General features: G+C 46.5%; 1 protein-coding gene across 50 annotated transcripts in view; it reads left to right on the forward strand.

Moving 5' to 3' along the window:
• Positions 1-2084: 2084 nt before the first annotated feature.
• The window catches only part of CPEB1 (cytoplasmic polyadenylation element binding protein 1), a 112533-nt gene continuing 96143 nt past the window's right edge, over positions 2085-18474 (forward strand). For 9 of the 50 annotated variants that reach the window (XM_081546875.1, XM_081546870.1, XM_081546872.1 and 6 more), the window contains exon 1: positions 2464-2584. Coding sequence is in view for 15 of the 50 variants with exons in the window: in XM_081546865.1 (XP_081402991.1) it covers positions 2570-2584 (15 nt within the window). In the remaining 35 variants the exon portion in view is untranslated. The other 41 variants (XM_081546878.1, XM_081546873.1, XM_081546859.1 and 38 more) reach the window with 24 other exon arrangements.

Genomic DNA, 18474 nt, shown 5'->3' on the forward strand with positions numbered 1-18474 from the left:
CAAGTCAGGGCAGGGAGCCAGGACTCACCAAATGCATGACTGTATGTGCATTCATCCACCCCTTCCTTCATTGCCTACATTGAGCTCTGGGGTCAGTCAGAAGGTAGTACACAGGTAAGGGTGCTGGACATTTTGTTCTTATATGGTTAAAGCTTTAGGCTCTGAAGCCAGAAGACTGCCTGGGTTTGAGTCCTCACTCTTCTACTTCTAGCTGGGAGTCCTTGAGCTAGTTACTTCTCCAAGCTTCAGTTTCCTTGTCTGCAAATGGGTTAAATGGGTTAATGCAGGTGAATCACTTGGAACTGTGCCAAGCACAGGTCAAGTACTCAGTGAAGGTCAACTATATTCTCATTATTACTGCAACAGAAAGTTTTAAAAAGAGGGATTTTATGTAGCAGAAATTTCTGTTCTAAGACACCTGAAAGATGCCTTCCTTTTCTTACAGCTGAGAGTTTTAAAATATGAAAGAGCTCCCAGGTACTGTTGCCTTGGGCACTATTCCAGTTTCCGGTTCTTCTCTTGCTCAGCTTTGGGTCAGGGAAGAGAAAGCATGAGCTGCATGATGCCCCTGGACAGGCTGGGCTTGATTCTTTGATTTAATGACCAAATTTAAAATTAGGAAGAGTTCACATTAAAAAAACACGAAAAAACACAAAAACTGCTTTTCCAGCTTGTCTTGAAAGATCTGTCTGGGCTGAGACGTCATTCCTGCACAGCATCCAACAGCTAATCCTCTTTAGATGTAACTGGGGCCTTCCTGGTGCTGCCATTCACCCTCAGTTGGCTCCTGTGCTGTAGGTATCTGGGTGTGGCACTCCGAGAGGACAAGCAAGATACATCACCTCGGATGAGTTGTCCTACGCTGTTTGTGGGCCAGGGTGGGACTTGTGGGTGGGTTGCTCCTAGAGAAGGAAGACCTCCAGATAGGGCTGGTGTTGGAGGGTTCCAGGGAAACTAAACCAGGAGGTGGGGAATTCCTGGGCAGCTGAAATGGGGCATCTTCAGGAGGGAGGGGGAAACGCTCAAGTAGCCCCTCTGAAGGAGAAGGGAGAGTGGAGCAGTTTATGGCTACGGGGTGCCAGGGTCCCCTCTTGCCCTCCCCTGCCACCATCACCTCTCTGCCTAGAACCTCAGCAACCCATGGGAGCTCCTGCACGGGGACATTCTACGGATAGAGACTGGCCAGCTCTCACTGTCACTCTGAGTCCTCCTGTGGACTTACTACTCCAGCGTCTGTTCCTACCCTTTCTCCCATTAATCCTCCTGCCACCAAAAGCCAGACCTTGACTCCCTGGGACCCCTCATCCATTAGATCCAGGCCAGCATCAGCCTGCCAGGAAGGCAGCTGACCTGTCTCCTCAACTGCCAGGAGGAACCTTAAACAGAGTAAGTGCTTTATAAAATAGTATGATGGTGATGCTGAGGTAATACACGTGGAACACTTAGGCTCAACAAACGCCCATCCCTTTTCTCCCTACCACAGACCCTTGTTTCTCCCCTTTTACTGTCAAACCTCTACGAAGTCTGCAGTAACATCTTAAAAGAGATCTGATACTATCATTCTCCTGTTCACCATTTTTAATAGTTTCCAGATGTCTGCAAAATAAAGGCCCTTCACGAACTGGGCCCAGGCTTGCCTCCTGCGGTATCAGCACACATTATCCTCTGCCCTGGTCAGAAGGAGCCTCTCTGTTATGCACTCCTTCTCAACCTTCGCCTGCCCTCCCGCCTGGAACGCCACCTCCGTCTCCGTATCTGCCCGGGGTTTCAGGCCGGGGTCTGCTCCTGCCCCAAAGACGCCCTCCCTGACCACAGTATGACCCACCGCCGGGTCCCTCCTCCGCTCTCCAGAAAGTTTTCCTTTCGTAGCCTGGAAAGAGCGTTGGAAGCGGCTTCCCGGGGAACTACAGTCCAAAAGGGGATCCCTGATGTCCTGGAACTTTCCGGAATCCCCGGACGCCCGCGCACTCCACCCCCGGCCCAGCACACGAAGCAGCCGGTCTAGGTGATCGCGCCTGCTGGAACCCGAGAGTGGGGCTGGTCAGGGGCGCGTCGCGCAGGCGTTCTCCAAGGAGGGGTTCTTTGGCAGAAAAGGAGCGTGGACACCGTAAAGACGGCTTTATTGACAAAGCGCGTTACCACCCCGTCGCAGGGACTTGTAAATGGCGCTCTGTAAGGGATAAACTGACGCCCTAAGAGGTAAGGGACGTGATCAGGGTCACTAGGTGAGTGGCATGCTCCGCTTGGACCCCTGGACTCCTGGGGCGGGGGGCAGGGTGCGCGGTGCCGAGCGCGCCCCCATCTGGGCGCCCGGCTCTGGGTGGGCGGCTAAGCCCTCCGCCCGGCCGGCTGGAAGGGGCGGGGCCCCGGGCGGGGCCGACACAGGTGCTTCGCATCCGGACGTGGGGGGGTGGGGGGAGCGGCTCGGCGGGGCTTTATAAGCGGCCGCGAGTGCGGCGCTGTGAGCGGTTCGCTGCAAAAATAGTGCCCACGTGTCTGCGCGTCCCTCGCCGAGCCGGTCAGCCGCCCGCCGGCCGGTCCGTCCGTCCCGCAGGGCCACGCCAGCCCCATGGCGTTCCCACTGGTAAGAGCTGCCCGCCGCCCGCCGGGGCGGGGCGGGGCTGGGCGGGGCCGCGGTCAGGGCCGCGGTAGCTAACGGTCCGCGCGCACCCTCGGCCGGTACCGCGGTCCCTTCCTCCCCCGCCCTCACCCGTGCGCGCGAGTCCCGGGCGGGGCGCGGGTCACGTGCCTGCGGGCGTGGGGCCTCGTGGAGGGGTGTGTGGCGAAGGAGGGGTGTAGGGAGCCTCCTCGTGACTCAGGGCCTTTGGGCTTAAAGGCGCCGCGGCCCTCTGGGGGCGGCCAGTGAGGCCTCCGAGCTGCGCTGCAGACTCCTGTTGGCCTCGAGTGTATGTCCAGACGGGAGCTGACCGGACGGAAGGGCGCCTCCCTGGCCGGAACTTTTCCTTCTCCCGCAGCCGTCGCACGTGAGAGCCGAAGCCACCTGCGCCGGGAGCTCACTTGCCTCGCCACGTCCCACGCTAGCCTCGTTCGTACCCAGTCGGCAGTGGGGGAGGGCGGGGCAGGGCTGCTGGCGGCATAGGCCCTCGCGCTGGGCCTCGGGTCACGGGAGACCGCCGCGACGGCAGTGGGCGCGGCTCCTTTAAGGCGGAGGGATTACGTCCCTCGTGCCTTCTGCACGCGCTCCCTGGCCCGGGAGGTCACGTGGCTTCACACGTTCGGCTGAAGCTGGAATACTGAGATGGGGTTGGCTAGGTGGGGTCCAGCACCAGTGGGTGGGTCGACCCGCACGTGCAGCGCGGCTTGGAGCTGGGGAGCCGCGCAGGTGAGCTGGATCCTGGAGGCATAGGCGTGGGTTTTGCAGGATATGGAGGCGCCCCAGGCGTGGAGCCAAGCTAGGCGGCACCAGCCTCGTTTTCCCCAACCTGGGCTCTCTAGGTAGCGGAGAAGCGTGCAGGTGACCTTGGCCTTGTTATTCTTCCCTCAAACCTGGACCGGACCAGGTGTCCAGACTCACGTCGGGGCTTGGCGCTGGCTCCCGCTCTGGTCCCGGATTTGCCTGAGGGGACAGCCGGATTGCTTGGCCTGGCCAGTCAAGGGTTAGGAAGGCCTGTGCCTGCCTGGAACCCCGGGGGAATGGGGACGCAGACCCAGGAAAGGTTGCTCCCCGTGGGTTGTCCCACGTGGCCTCATTCTCTGGCTTTTTCCTCGTGTGGGTGGTGTTTACGGTCAAGGCGACCCTGACTTTCTTGCGTCATCCCCCAAGGGTCCAGGACAGGGTCCTTCTAAGTGGCTCAGCACCACCCCGGGGACCTAGGAAGTCCGAGCCGACCCTGGGGCTCAGGAGCAGGTCCTGGCGTGCACGGGTTAGTTTTTGGTGGCACTCAGCCCGCTGCAGGCCTTGCCCCCCTTTGCACGGTGTTGCCCTCGGGAGGCGGGTGGAAAGCACGAGGACTTGGGACAGCCGCGCTCAGAGCCCCGGGGTGGGGGTGGGGGTAGGGGTGGGGGTGGGGGGCGGGGACGCGGAGGCCTGACACCCTCCCCCAGCAGCCCCGCAGGCCGGGCTGGGCTGTGCTTAGCGCTGCGTTTTCCTGGCAGCTGCCTCCCTTGGTCTCCCTGGCTACGGATCAGCCGCCTCGCTCTCTTGCTGGCACCTGAGTACGCGGCTGGCCAGCGTCGTGTGCTGGTGAGGGGCGAGCCGGTCGGAGCTGGAAGCCCCAGGTGCACCGCCCGCCTCGGGACTGCCCCCCAGGTGACAGCGCTGACATGTGCTAGCTGGCCGCGAGTGTCTCTTGAGGAGGGTGTGCACCCTTATGCTCAGATTGTGTTTGAGCCTAGGGACCCACGCTGGGCTAAAAACAAAAATATATCCAAACAAGCGGAAGGAAACCTTGGAAACTTCGGGCTGGCGGTGGTTTCGCTGGTTGGTTGGTTTTGCTTGTAGGTGGAAGGGGAGTGGAAGGCAATTCTGCTTCTGGAGCTCCGTGGAGCTCTGGGCTGTCGGCTTCCACCCCACCCCCGGGACAGGCGAGTTCAGGGCCAACCCTCTTCTTCGAGCTTGCCTGGGGCGACACTGTGTTCCCAGAGCCCCTTGCTCTAGAGTTTGGCTCTTGCCACGGTGATGTAATCTAAGCTTGAGCAGTGGTCTGGCCGCAGTACATGCTCAGTATGTTAGAAGCAGAATGTGAAGCTGACTGCCCTGTAAGTCACTCTTCGTATTAACGGTGTGGAAATACTTGCCTTCCCTCCTCCCATGGGTGGCCTTAGGAACAGCTCCCTGACCAGGCTCCCTTTTGGGGAAGGGGAGCTGTGCCAGCCTGTGCAGCAGGCAGGAGGTTAGAGAGCTGGTGCGTGTGCTGAGGGATCGTGGAAACCCAGAGCAGCTTGGATTGGGCCTTTAGGCACTCGGTGAAGGCAGGGTTCTATGGTTTGGTCTTTGCTGTGATGTGCACTCCAGTGTCTGTGAGGCAGGAGGTGGAGGAAGATGATCACAGCAGTAAGACTCCAGGCTAATGATAATAGCTGTCTTTGTAAGTATTTTCATGGGGTCGCCCAAGCTATTTTGTTTTTAATCCTTAAAATGGGCTACAGACCCAAATTCCTACAGGGGCCTGAGGTAACATCAATGAGTATAGGGAACGAAAGAAGAGCAGTGCCCCCTGAACTACAGAAATTGCTTAAAGGAGAGCCAGTAGCTGGTTGTTGGCTATGCAGAAATGTGGGGCCAGAGTTCATGGATCTTTTGTTTTTTCCTAGCTAAGCTGCCAGTCTCTTAATTCATAAGTGTAGCAATTAAAAAATTGAAAACATTGTATGGATCAAAGTCTCTGAAGGTTGTATTCAATCTTCAGCCTTGGAGGGTCCCTAGGCTCTGAAGCTAGTTTGGGATCTTTGTCTTAAAAAGTCTCTTTTAGATTTCCCCCTCCCTATTTTGCAGGTGATGAAACAGGCTTAGTAATCAAGTCACAAGGCCACCAAGTGATAAAACTGGTTGTGTGAACCTAGGTCTTTCTGGTGCTGTAGCTCAGCATATGATACAGTGTGTATTCTAGTATGTTAGAGGGGTCAAGAGGGTTATTGGTGGTATATATTGTACAGAAAAGGTAGTGGTCTATGGGCTGGTCTCACTCATAGGCAAGAGTGAGCTTTAACTGCGTTGGAGGGAACCTGGATTGCTGTGGAAGTCAGTGTGGGTCTTCCGAGCATTAGTGCAGTGGTGCTGATGTCAGGAGGAATGTGCTGTGTCTGTCATTCTATGATGTGTGTCAGAGCAGTTTAGCCCGTTCTGAGAGAGCCAGAGGTCTGAAGAAGTCAGGCTCCTCCCACTGTGGGGGTGACCCTCCTAGCCCTCTGCATAAAAACTGTCCTCTTTCAGGACAGTTAAATTTCAGCCACATTTTCCTTCTGAGAAAAGGCGTATGTGAAATCATATGATTGTTGTAGACCTATAAAAGTAGAATGGGGCTTATTAAACTTAGCTTTTCTCTCTTAGCTAAAATTCCCGTGATCCTATCTCTTAGATTCCCGGGAAGAATTAATAAGGATTTTAGCAGTGCGTGGTAAAATCTGGAATAAGCTCCTAGGACATAAAAAGAGCTCTGTACCAGAAATGAGGGACTGGGGTTTCATTCTGGACAACACTTAGAATCTTTCTACCAGACTGTAAGCCACACTAGCAGATGTAAAAAGATATGTGCCTTTGTTTCTGTATCTTATTCCCAAAGGATTTAAACGTAAAGGAGTAAAGACCATGTTCAGAGACTTGCCAAAGGGAATTTTTTCCATGAGAATGCAGACTCAAATACAAACCAGATAACTTCTTTTTAGACTGTGGTCTGGGAAGTTTTGGGGAAGATGAAAACTTTAAAGTTTTGCCTGTCTCCTCCTGCTGTTTTAGTTAGCTTTACAGGCCACTCAGCCATGAATTCACACTTGTGAATCTGGTGGTGGAGGGGAAGGGTGCAATGACTGGAGTAGGTCTGCGTTGAAATTTTAGTGTTTATTTGATAGATAATAGCTGTGCAGAGTTTCTCATTCATTGTTTTCAGCAAAATGACTGTTCCCTAAAATTGTTGTGTGTTTGTTTAAAGGGCAGATTAATTAGTGGGTAACATTTCTGCCTTTAAAGTTTGGGATAGAAATGCATACCAAACCCAGATATTCACATGTAGACTGCTGTCTTCAGTAGCTAGCGGTTGGAGACAGTAAGAGAACCATGAGATCAAATAGCAAGGTACTTTCTCTGCTGTGGAAGAGTTGTGCTAATCCCATCCTGTTCTGCAAATCTGCTTTTCCTGGGCAGTATCTAAGCTGTATGGACTCGGGGAAGAGCTTGCCAGAAAGCCCTGGGGTGTAGGGGATGTGGGATAGGAAAGAGGGTTGGGCTTAAAGGTTGGAGTGGAAGAAGTCACATAAAGAATTTTTGCTCCTCTCTGTTTGAATTAAACCAGGAGGCACTGATTGCACCCTTTCAGTATTTGCATTCTGCTGGTTGCATCTTCTTTGCCCCCCACACCTGCTGCTTTGGGAATGCTCTTTGTTTTCTTTCTTGCCAGTGTTGCAGCCTGATTTTAGTTATACCTGCATGAGAGCTTGTTATCCTCTGTAAGCTCACAGATTCCAAATCCTGGAAATTTTTATGTTCAAGATAGGACAGCCAAAATGAGACATTTTTCAATTACAGTAAGCTGGCTGAAACGATTGAACTTGAAGGTGTATATAATAAATAAGCATTTCATATTTTTCATGGGAAAAGTATATGCTTTTCCATAAAAAGCCATTTCCAAATTTGAGAGAGTTAATTTTACATTGTTGGCATAGTTTTCAGTTTTGTTATTGGGATTTAAAAAGGCTCTTGTTAGGGATTAGTTTGTCTTCTTAATATATTGGGTGGCCAAAAAGTTTGGGTTTTTTTGTGACATCTTCTTGGCCAGCCCAGTAGAATGCAATTTTAAGTGACGCAGGTGTGGAGGGAATATTCCTGACTAGGTACGGTTGAGCTTTGTTTTCAGTGATGCAGAAGAATGGTTAGGCATGTATAGCCTCTGCATTCTGCTTTAGTTTTCAGTATTCCTGTATGGTTAGAGTACTGTTTTCGACTACAGTGAGTTAACACTCGTGATTTTTAAGGCGTTTTGTGATGACTTTCCTTGAAGTAAGTTGAGAATTCCCAGAGGACAGGTCTGAAGATTGATTTTGTGAGCTAAAAATGGGTCACGGTTGCATCTAGCTGCTGATTCTGGGAATAACTTGACTTCAATAGTGCTACTGGTTTCCTTATTTTTGGCCAGTGTAATATGCTGACAAAGGTCCCATCCTGACAGGTTTAGCACAGTCGCCTGAAGTCTCCTTTGATGAGGTATGGGAGTAGCTTTCCTTTTGTGGAAGCAAAGCAGGTTACCTTGAAGGGCAGGTTGGGTTTTTTTGGTGTCTTTGACTGAACACTTAATCTCTTACTACTTAACACCTGTGCTCTCTGCATTCTGGCTTTGTGCTTCTGAGTCTGACACCATCTGTCTCCTGAGTCTGCCCTTTCTCCTGAGACTTTGTTTTTAAGCTGTAATTTTGGAATTGTTTTGAAACTCAGGAGGTGTTGGAGACCTGTCTGCCTCCCTGGTATAACTCTGAGTTGATACCAAGTCTAGATGATAGTGTCTCACTATTTTCACGGACAACGAGATTTAAGCTGAGAATGAAAAGGGGGGATTTATACAGTGAGACGATGATAGAGCCAAAACTGGAACCCAGGTGTCTCTATTTCCAGACGAGTGTTTCTGGAATTCATGTACCTCGTCCTTTGCTATGTAGGTCTCTGATTATCTCATCTTACTTAAAATTTCCACTTGGTTCCTAAGACTCAATGGCTTCCTTTTCCTAGTTTCTCTTCTTCTGTCTGATCTTTTCTTGTCTTGGCACTTAACAGCCCCCCACCCCCCGGAGGCCCACATTCGTTGTGGCTCATTCTACTATTCATTTCTGTACTCTTTCACAGGGGCCTGTGTATTCCTGTAGCACTGCTTCTCGCGTTTTAGGTTGAACTCTTTATAATCCTGATTGTTCTCAAGAACCATGGTTCTGATAAGCCTACTGAATGAATGTTTTTGTGAGGCATATTAAATGCAGACGATCTCAAAACAGCCAACTTCTTCCCTTTCTTCTCCTGGGGCTAATCTAATTCTGTCCCCTCCACCCAATTACAAGTCTGTTTTTCTGATTAGATGCTGGTGTCCTCTTGGGGGAAAGAACTGTGTTTGGGTGTTTTGGGGTTTTTTTCCTTTAATTTTTTTTTTTTTAAATTCTGAAGGCCCCAGTACAGATGGATGCTAGATAAATAAGTACTTATAGCTTTCCTTCAGAAACCTGCCCCCAGCTCCTGTAACAGTAAAGCCTTGATGTGATCTAACTCTTGGCCCATGTATCCTTTCATCTGTTCTCCAATTCTCATTGCTGCCACTAGTTCAGGTTTCCCTTGGATGAATATTTTCAGTCTGCTTTTCCTGCCTTCCTCCTTAGTTATTATTGTTATTCACAGTTGCCACTCTTTGTGGACCTGTGCCATAGCAATGGCCGTATTGTTCCCCAGACACATCCCTCAGACCCTCGGTCCTTGGGTCTTAATGGGTAGTTGTATCTCCCAAGCTGAATGGTGAGCTCTGGATCAAAGGGTCTTTTCCTGTATCCTTTCTAACCCCCTGCCCACCCCTCCACGGAGTAACTACTGGGGTGTTACTGATTAAATACAGGAGTTTTAAGATGAAATTCAAACTTCCCTTGGATCTCTAGGCTTGAAGAGGCTGAATTTGTCTCTGCCGTTCAGGCACTTAGGCCAGCTCCACTGTCCTGCTGCTTTTCCTGTTCCCAGGGCCCTGCCTGAGTTCCAGAGGTTCTCTTAGTGGCAAAGCTTCTGAATGTTTCAGACGAAGCCGAGAACAGTCTCTCCCTGCCCTTGTACAAGGCTCCCCCACAGCTTCAGAGTTGTTACAGAGCGTTTCCCTGACCTGCTTTTTCCCGTCCTCCTCTCATGTTTCTCAGGCTGCCTTGATGCAGAAGGAAGAGGAGATTCGTAGTGTGGGATCCTGATTTGAGTCCTAGTACCTTGTTAAACATTGGCTTAAGGAAAGATTTTCAGTTTTGCTAAGCATGTCTTGTAATGAGACTGAGACAGGCTCCATTCTTGTGATGAACAGCAGAAACGGAAGGCTCTGGGCAATTGCCCTTAGAGGCCCTATTCTTGCCCTCGCTAGTTGAACTGAGCTTCCTTTACTGTCCCTTTTCTCTGGCTATTGAAGGAGTGTCCTCCTCCGTGTTCAAAGGGCAGTTTTGTGTCCTGGTGTGCATCTTCTCTGATACCTTTGGGACCTCTGGGTCGGTTGTCCCTACTACATGGTTCATCTCTGTCTGTAAACATGGTCATGTCTCTTACGTTCAGAGATGTAAGAGCAGTATATCTTCCTAGTTTAGCAGCCTCCTCCAGCAACCAGCCTCACTGGCTTTCCTTAGCTTCCTACAGAGTTACCTTCCTCCTCCAATCCTGACTACTTCACTCTTTAGTCCTCTCTTAAATTCTTGAGCTCTGACATCCTATGATCCTCTCTCCTAACATTCTATTTTGGAACTTTGTTTGTTTTACCAAGTTCATTGTGCCCTATTGAGCCTTACAGATGTTTTCTTGAGCCTTTCAGGATGTTTGCATTCCTTCCGAGATGTTCTTAAAAGATCTTTGAAAAGTGCAAATTTGATCAGCTACTCCGTAAGGCAGTGGTTCTCAAGCATTTCATCTCAGGATTCTTGTCCACTTCTTAAAATTTCGAGGGCCTCGAGCTTTTGTGCGTGTGGATCGTATCTGCTAATACTTACCCATTAGAAATTTAAATTGAAAACATTTATCTACTAGTCATTAAAAAATAACAAATCCATTACGTATTAACAATTATATTTCCCAAAACAAAAGAGTGAGAAAAGTGAGCATTCTACATTTTTTGTTAATCTCTTTAGTATGTGTTGTAATAGCTGAATTTTGTTGTCTGCCTCTGTATTTAATCTGTTGCCATGTGTCATTTTAGTTGATATATATGGGGAAATTATGGTCTCATACAAATATGTAGGTGGAAGAGGAGTAATTTTGCAGGGTTACTTAAATTTTATTGGAGTGTGTGTGTGTTGGTCAGTTGCTCAGTCGTGTTGGGAGTCTTTGTGATCCCTTGGACTACAGCCCACCAGGCTTCTCTGTCCATGGATTTCTCCAGGCAAGAACACTGGAGGGGGTTGCCATTCCCCTCTCCAGAGGAATTCCCAACTCAAGGATTGAACCCTGGTCTCTTGCATCACAGGCAGATTTCTTGACCATTTGAGCTATAAGGAAGTCCTTATTGTTGGGATGTAATTATTTTATAATGTGTTTCTGCTGTACAACAAAGTGAGTCAGCTATATGTATCTCCTCTCTCTTGGACATATATATTTATATATATATATCCCCTCCCTCTTGGACCTCCCTCCCACCCCACACCCATGCCACCCATGTAGGTCATCACAGAGCACTGAGCTGAGCTCCCTGTTGCTATACAGCAGCTTCGCACTAGCTATCTGTTTTACGTGTGGTAGTTTATATGCATCAGTGATACTCTCTCAATTTGTCCCACCCTCCCCTTCTCCCCTGCCTGTGTCTGCATGTCTGTCCTCATCGTCTGCATCTCTATTCCTGCTCAGCAAATAGGTACATCTGTACCATTGTTCTAGATTTCACATATATATGTTAGTATACGATATTTGTTTTTCTCTTTCTGACCTACTTCACTTTGTATGACAGATTCTAGATCCATCCATTGTCTCTACAAATGACCCAATTTCATTCCTTTTTATGCCTGAGTAATATTCCATTGTAAATATGTACCACATCTTCATTTATCTGTTAATAGACATCTAGGTTCCCTGGAGAAGGGAATGGCAATCTACTCCAATACTCTTGCCTGGAGAATCCCATGGGCAGAGGAGCCTGACAGGGTACAGTCTATGGGGTCACAAAGAGTCGGACACAACTTAGCGACTCACACACACAGACATCTAGGCTGCTTCTATGTCCTGGCTGTTGTAAATAGTGCTGCAATGAACATTGGGGTGCACATGTCTTTTGAGCTATGGTTTTCTCAGGATGTATGCCCAATAGTGGGATTGCTTGGTCATATGGTGGTTTTGAAGCTTCACACTTAGGTTTGTCAGTAAAGCATCTGCCTGCAATGCGGGAGAAAGAAAGTGAAGTCGCTCAGTCATTTCCGACTCTTTGCGACCCCATGACTGTAGCCTGCCGGGCTCCTCTGTCCATGGAATTTTCCAGGCAAGAATACAAGAGTGGGTTTCCATTTCCTTCTACAGGGGATCTTCCCAACCCAGGGATCAAACCAGGGTCTCCCATATTGCAGGCAGACTCTTTACCGTCTGAGCCACCAGGGAGAGCAATGTGGGAGACCTGGGTTCAATTCCTGGGTCGGGAAGTTCCCCTGGAGAAGGAAATGGCAGCTCACTCCAGTATTCTTCCCTGGAGAATTCCATGGACAGAGGAGCCTGGCAGGCTATAGTTCGTGGGATCGCAAGAATCGGACACAGTTTAGCACTTATTTCTATGGTAGTTATATTTTTAGTTTTTTTTTTTTTTTTTTTAAGGAACTTCAGTACTGTTCTCCATAGTGGGTGTATCAGTTTACATTTACCAGTGGTGTAGGAGTGTTCCTTTTCTTCACATCTTCTTGAGCATTTGTTATTTGTAGATTTTTTGATGATGGCTAAGGAGATCCAACCAGTCCATCCTAAAGGAGATCAGTCCTGGGTGTTCATTGGTAGGACTGATGTTGAAGCTGAAACTCCAATACTTCGGCCCCCTGATGAGAAGAGTTGACTCATTTGAAAAGACCCTGATGCTGGGAAGGATTGGGGGCAGGAGGAGAAGGGGACGACAGAAGATGAGATGGCTGGATGGCATCACCGACTCGATGGACATGGGTTTGGGTAGACTCCGGGAGTTGGTGATGGACAGGGAGGCCTGGCGTGCTGCGATTCATGGGGTCGCAAAGAGTCGGACGTGACTGAGCGACTGAACTGAAGTGGCTGAGTCTGACCTGTGTGAGGTGATATCTCATTGTAGTTTGGATTTGCATTTCCCTAAAAATTAGTGATGTTGAGTATCTTTCCATGTGCCTTTTGGCTGTCTGAATGTCTTATCTGGAGAAATGTCTGTTTAGGTCTTCCGCCCACTTTTTGATTGGGTTGGTTGTTTTAATACTGAGCTGCATGAGCTGCTTGTATTTTGGAGATAAATCTTTGTCAGTTGCTTTGTTTGCAAATATTTGAAAATATTTTCAAATATTTGCAAAGTGGGTCTTTTTCCCATTCTGAGGGTTGTCTTTTCATGTTGTTTGTGGTTTCTTTTCTGTGCGGAAGCTTTTAAGTTTAATTAGGTCCCACTTTTTCTGTTTTTATTTTCATTGCTCTAGGAGGTGGGTGAAAAAAGATCTCGCTGAGGTTTGTGTCAAAGAGAGTTTTTCCTATGTTTGCCTCTAAGAATTTTACAGTGTCCAGCCTTACATTTAGGTCTTTAATCCATTTTGAGTTAATTTCTGTATGGTTGGGGAGTGTTCTAATTTCATTCTTTTACATGTAGCTGTCCAGTTTTCTAAGCACCACTTACTGAAGAGACTGTCTTGTCTTCATTGTATATTTTTATCTGTTTGTTGTAGATTAGGTAAGCATAGGTGTGAGGATTTATCTCTGGGCTTTCTATCCTGTACCACTCATCTGAGTTTCTGTTTTTGTGCCACACCATACTGTCTTGATTAGTGTAGCTTTGTGGTATACGGTATAGTCTGACATCAGGGCGGCTGATTCTGCCAGCTCTGTTTTTCTTTCTCAAGATTGCTTTGGCTGTTTGAGGTCTTTGTGTTTCTTAACAAGTTATAAAGTATTTTGTTCTAGTTCAGGGAAAAATGTCATTGGTAGTTTGATAGAGATTGCGTTGAATCTGTATTGCTTTGGTTAGCATAGTCATTTTGACAATATTGATTCTTCCAATCCCAGAACATGATATCTCTCCATCTGTTTCTGTCATCTTTGATTTCTTCCATCAGTGTTTTACTTTTCTGCGTTGAGTAGTTTTTTTTGAACTACTTGTTTAAAAAGTAGTTGTAAAAAAAAAAAGTTTTTTATACTAGAAAAAGGTAGTGTTTTACTACTTTACTTTTCTGAGGAGAGATCTTTTGTCTCCTTATGTAGGTTTATTCTTAGATATTGTATTCTTTTTGTTGTAGTGGTAAATGGGATTGTTTGCTTAATTTCTCTTTCTGACCTTGTTAGTGTATAGGAATGTAAGAGAGGCGATGATTTCTTCAGTGATCTCTTGATTTTTTAGTGGTGTATTGTTTAGCCTCCATGTGCTTGTGATTTTTAAATTTTTTTCCCTGTAGTTGATTTCTGATCTCATAGTGCTGTGGTTGGAAAAATGCTTGATCTGATTTTAGTTTTCTTAAGTTTCCCAAGACTTGATTTGTGACCCAAGATGTCGTCTGTCCTGGAGAATGTTCCATGTGCAACTGAGAAAAAAGTGTGTTCTGCTGCTCTCAGGTGGAATGTCTTATAAATATCAGTTAATACTATCTGGTCTGTTGTGTCATTTAAAGCTTGTGTTTCCTTATTTTCTGTGTGGATTATCTGCTCATTGATATAAGTGGAGCATTAAAGTCCCCTACTATTACTGTGTTACTGTTGATTTCCCCTTTTATGGTTGTTAGCATTTGCCTTATGTATTGAGGTGCTCCTATGTTGAGTGCATGAATATTTGTTATATTTTCTTCGATTGATCTCTTGCTGTTAATGTAGTGACCTTCATTGTGTCTTGACACAGTCTTTAAAGTTTATTAATCTGATATGAATATTGCTGCTCCATCTTTCTTTGGATTTCCATTTGCATGGAATATCTCTTTTTCCACCCCCTTGGTTTAAGTCTGTATGTGTCCCTAGGTCTGAAGTAGGTCTCTTGTAGATAGCATATATACAGGTGTTATTTTTGTATCCATTCAGCCAGTCTGTATCTTTTTGTTGGAGCATTTAATCCATTTACATTCAAGGTAATTGTTGACATGTATGTTTCTACTACCATTTTCCAAATTGTTTTGGGATTGTTCTCTGGGTCTTTTTTGGAAGAAGAGAAATAGTTTAATAGCCTTTTCAGATAATTACAGTTATTGGTGCCAACAAGTGGTAACTTCTTAAAGGTCAGAGTCATCCTTCAGGGTCCAAGGAACATTGGTTCCAGGACCACTGTGGATACCAAGATGTAGATGCTCTAGTTCCTTACATAAAATGACATAGTATTTGCTTATAATATACACAGTCCTGTAAATGTTAACACCAGATCATCTCTAGATTACTTATAATACCCAAAACTGTGTAAATAATTGTAATGTAAATGCCAATTAAATAGTTGCCCCTGCACAGCAAAATCAGCTTTCACCTTTTGGAACTTTCTGGAATATTTCCCCCGATATTTTTACTCTGTGGTTGGTTGAACCTGCAGATGAGGAACTCAGGTATACAAAGGATTGACTGTAGTTGCAACATGAAATCTGAAGCCATATGGATGTACTGTTCATGCTGTGTCACATCAAAATGCATTGGTCTGTGTTGCACTTTGGGTGTCATCTACTCATGCCTGATTTTGTAACATCATTTGACAAATATGGGTTCACTGAGTTATGTGGTTATGTTGAGCACTGGTTAATAGCATAACCGATCTCATCAGAAAAGTCTTCTAAAGTACTGAGTAAGGTGTCAAGTTCAAGTGGTGGCAAATCCAGGGTTTCTAGAATTCTTTTTCTCCAAGGCTCTAGTTTTATCATTAGCAACAGATAGTGACGGTTACTTATCTTTTGAGGCTACAGGCTTACTCTGTTTTCAAGATATATAATGTTTACTAAATACCCAAAGTTGACAACCATAGTGTGTCAGTTGTATTTTCAAGTACAAAACATGTTTCATGGGAAAAACATTGTTTTAAAAAAAATGTATTTATTTTTGGTTGCACTGGGTCTTCATCACTGAGCATGGACTTTTCACTAGTTGCAGTGAGCTGTGGCTGCTCTGTTGCTGTGTGTGGACTTCTCACTGTGGTGACTTCTCTTGTTGCAGAGCACAGGCTCTAGGCATGCAGGCTTCAGTAGTTGCAGCATGCAAGCTCAATAGTTGTGGCTCGTGGGCTCAGAATTTATGGCACATAGGCTTAGTTGCTCCATGGCATGTGCAGTGTTCCAGACCAGGGATCAAACCTGTGTCTCTTGCATTGGCAGGTAGATTTTTATCCACTGCACCACCAGGGAAGTCCTGAGGCTAATTCTTCTTGAAACTCAATCACACTTTTTCTTGAGACCATGACTATACTTCAAGCAGGGGCCTTATACTCTTGTCCATTTGTCTCATAGATATTAGGACATGTATTCAAGTGTTGAGATTTAATAAAACTTCTCCTGTTTACCCAAGGAAATTTGTAAATAAACCGGGCTTTTTCTGGGAATTCATAGCATAAAGAATACAGTACCTGCTGCTACAGTTGGTTGGCATTGCCTTGATTCCTGCTAAGGTGCCGGTTTTATCTACTCCTGTTGCTTTTGTACTGTCACTGCAAATGTCAGCATAGTGAAAAAAGAAGCTGATATCTTAGAATTACAAAAAGGTTTTCTGATTTGGTGAACTTCAGAAAGAGTGGGTCCATAGACCTTCCTTTGAGAATTGCTGCCACAGAATAAGGTCAAGTTCCTTAGTTAGCATACAGAGTCCATGATGGTGTGACTTCACTTTAGTGTCCAAGTTTGAGCCCTGGTCTACAACTCCTTGAACTTTTAGAAAATTGAGCGAGGGACTTCCCTGGTGGTCCAGTGGCTGTGACTCCACATTCCCAATGCAAGAGGCCCAGGTTTGATCCCTAGTCAAGGAACTAAGAGTTTGCATGCTGTAACTAAAACTTGGTGCAGCCAAGTAATTATTAAAAAAGAGAAATGTTTAGAAAAGTTGAGTGATGACATACTTGCAGTAAAAGGCATTAGTTGTTAGCCTGTGGTTTGATCAACTTTTACATGTTTATGTATTATTTTTATGTATCACACAGGTCAAGACACAGAACATTTCTAACACTCCGTAAGATTCCTTTGTGCCCTTTCCACTCTATAGCGCCGCCCCATCCCACAACTAAAATACTTTTCTGACTTCTGTTGTCATCAGTTGATTTTGGCTGTTTTTGAACTTCTTATAAATGAAATCAAATAGCATGTACTCTTGAGTTAGGCTTTTTCCCCCCCCACTTAATTTAGTATCTGTGAGGTTTGTGTAAGATGCAATGCAGTTGTTTTTCCTGTATAGTAAGTACTACACTAGAGATGTGAGTAACGATCCATCTAATGCGCGTTACAGATGTTGAACGGCTTATCTGTACTTAAGCTTATGGATATGCAAGAAAGAGTTAACATGGCAGGTTTCATGGCTGTCATTTGACTAGTGTCTGGGAACTTACATTTTGAGTTCTCACTGTTTCAAGAACTGGTAAGAATGATTTAGTGTGCCTAAACTGCACAGGGAATATGGTTTGTGTTGAATACCTGCTTTCCTCCTGAAGTCTGGAATTTTGATATATTACAGACACAGGTTGCCTCTGTGACCAGCCCTCAGTAAAATCTCTGGGCGTCGTGCTTCTTTTGTTGGCAACATTGAAATGTATTGTCAGTGTGTTGCCAGGGAATTAAGTGTGTCCTATGTGATGCCCTTGGGGAGGAAGGCCCTTGGAAATGTGCACCTGGTATCCCAGGCTTTGTGCCACGTGCTGCTTCCCTTTGGTTTTGCTCTTTGTTCTCTGGTGGTAGTAAGCCTTCCTCATACATGGTGAGTATACCTAAATGCTGAGTCCTGTGAGTCATCCTCCCAAGTCACTGAACCTGGGGATGGTCTTGGGGACCAGAACACGACAGGCATCAGTTTTTGTTTCTTTTCAGCTTTTAAGTGTAATGACTAAAACTGTTGTGACTGTTCTTGTGTGTGCTCTTGTATCATCAGTATGTATTCATTTCTCTCACATAGAGGAGACGGTGTGCTATTGCCGGGGTGGGGATAGTGTCCCTTGAATTTAAAATTTTAGCAGTCATGTACTTCCAGTCACCTAAGAGTAGTTCTGGCCTTTGTACATGTAAACTCTGTCTCGAATGCCCTCCCCATCCTCCATATGCCTGTTTGACAAAATCTTTTCTTCTACCTCAGTTCAGTTCAGTTCAGTCGTGTCCGATTCTTTGTGACCCCATGGACTGCAGCACACCAGGCTTCCCTGTCCTTCACTATCTCCTGGAGCTTGCTCAGACTCAAGTCCATTGAGTTGGGGATGCCATCCAACCATCTCATCCTCTGTCGTCCCCTTCTCCTGCCTTCAATCTTTCTCAGCATCAGATTCTTTTCCAGTGAGTCAGTTCTTTGCATCAGGTGGCCAAAGTATTGGAGCTTCAGCTTCAGCACCAGTCCTTCCAGTGAACATTCAGGATTGATTTCCTTTAAGATTGACTGGTTTGATCTCCTTGCAGTCCAGGGGGCTCGGAACAGTCTTCTCCAACACCACAGTTCAAAGGCATCAATTCTTCGGCACTCAGCTTTCTTTATGGTCCAGCTGTCACATCCATAATGACTACTGGAAAAAACCATAAGCTTTGACTAGACAGACCTTTGTTGGCAAAGGAATGTCTCTGCTTTTTAATATGCTGTCTAGGTTGGTCATAGCTTTTCTTTAAAGGAGCAAGCGTCTTTTAATTTTATGGGCGCAGTCACCATCTGCAGTGATTTTGGAGTCCAAGAAAATAAAGTCTGTCACTATTTCCATTGTTTTCCTGTCTATTTGCCATGAAGTGATGGGACCGGATGCCATGATCTTAGTTTTCTGAATGTTG

The sequence above is a fragment of the Giraffa tippelskirchi genome, chromosome 12 (genome assembly GCF_054371585.1).
Source record: "Giraffa tippelskirchi isolate mGirTip1 chromosome 12, T2T-mGirTip1v1.2.pri, whole genome shotgun sequence".
NCBI classification, from domain to species: Eukaryota; Metazoa; Chordata; class Mammalia; order Artiodactyla; family Giraffidae; genus Giraffa; species Giraffa tippelskirchi.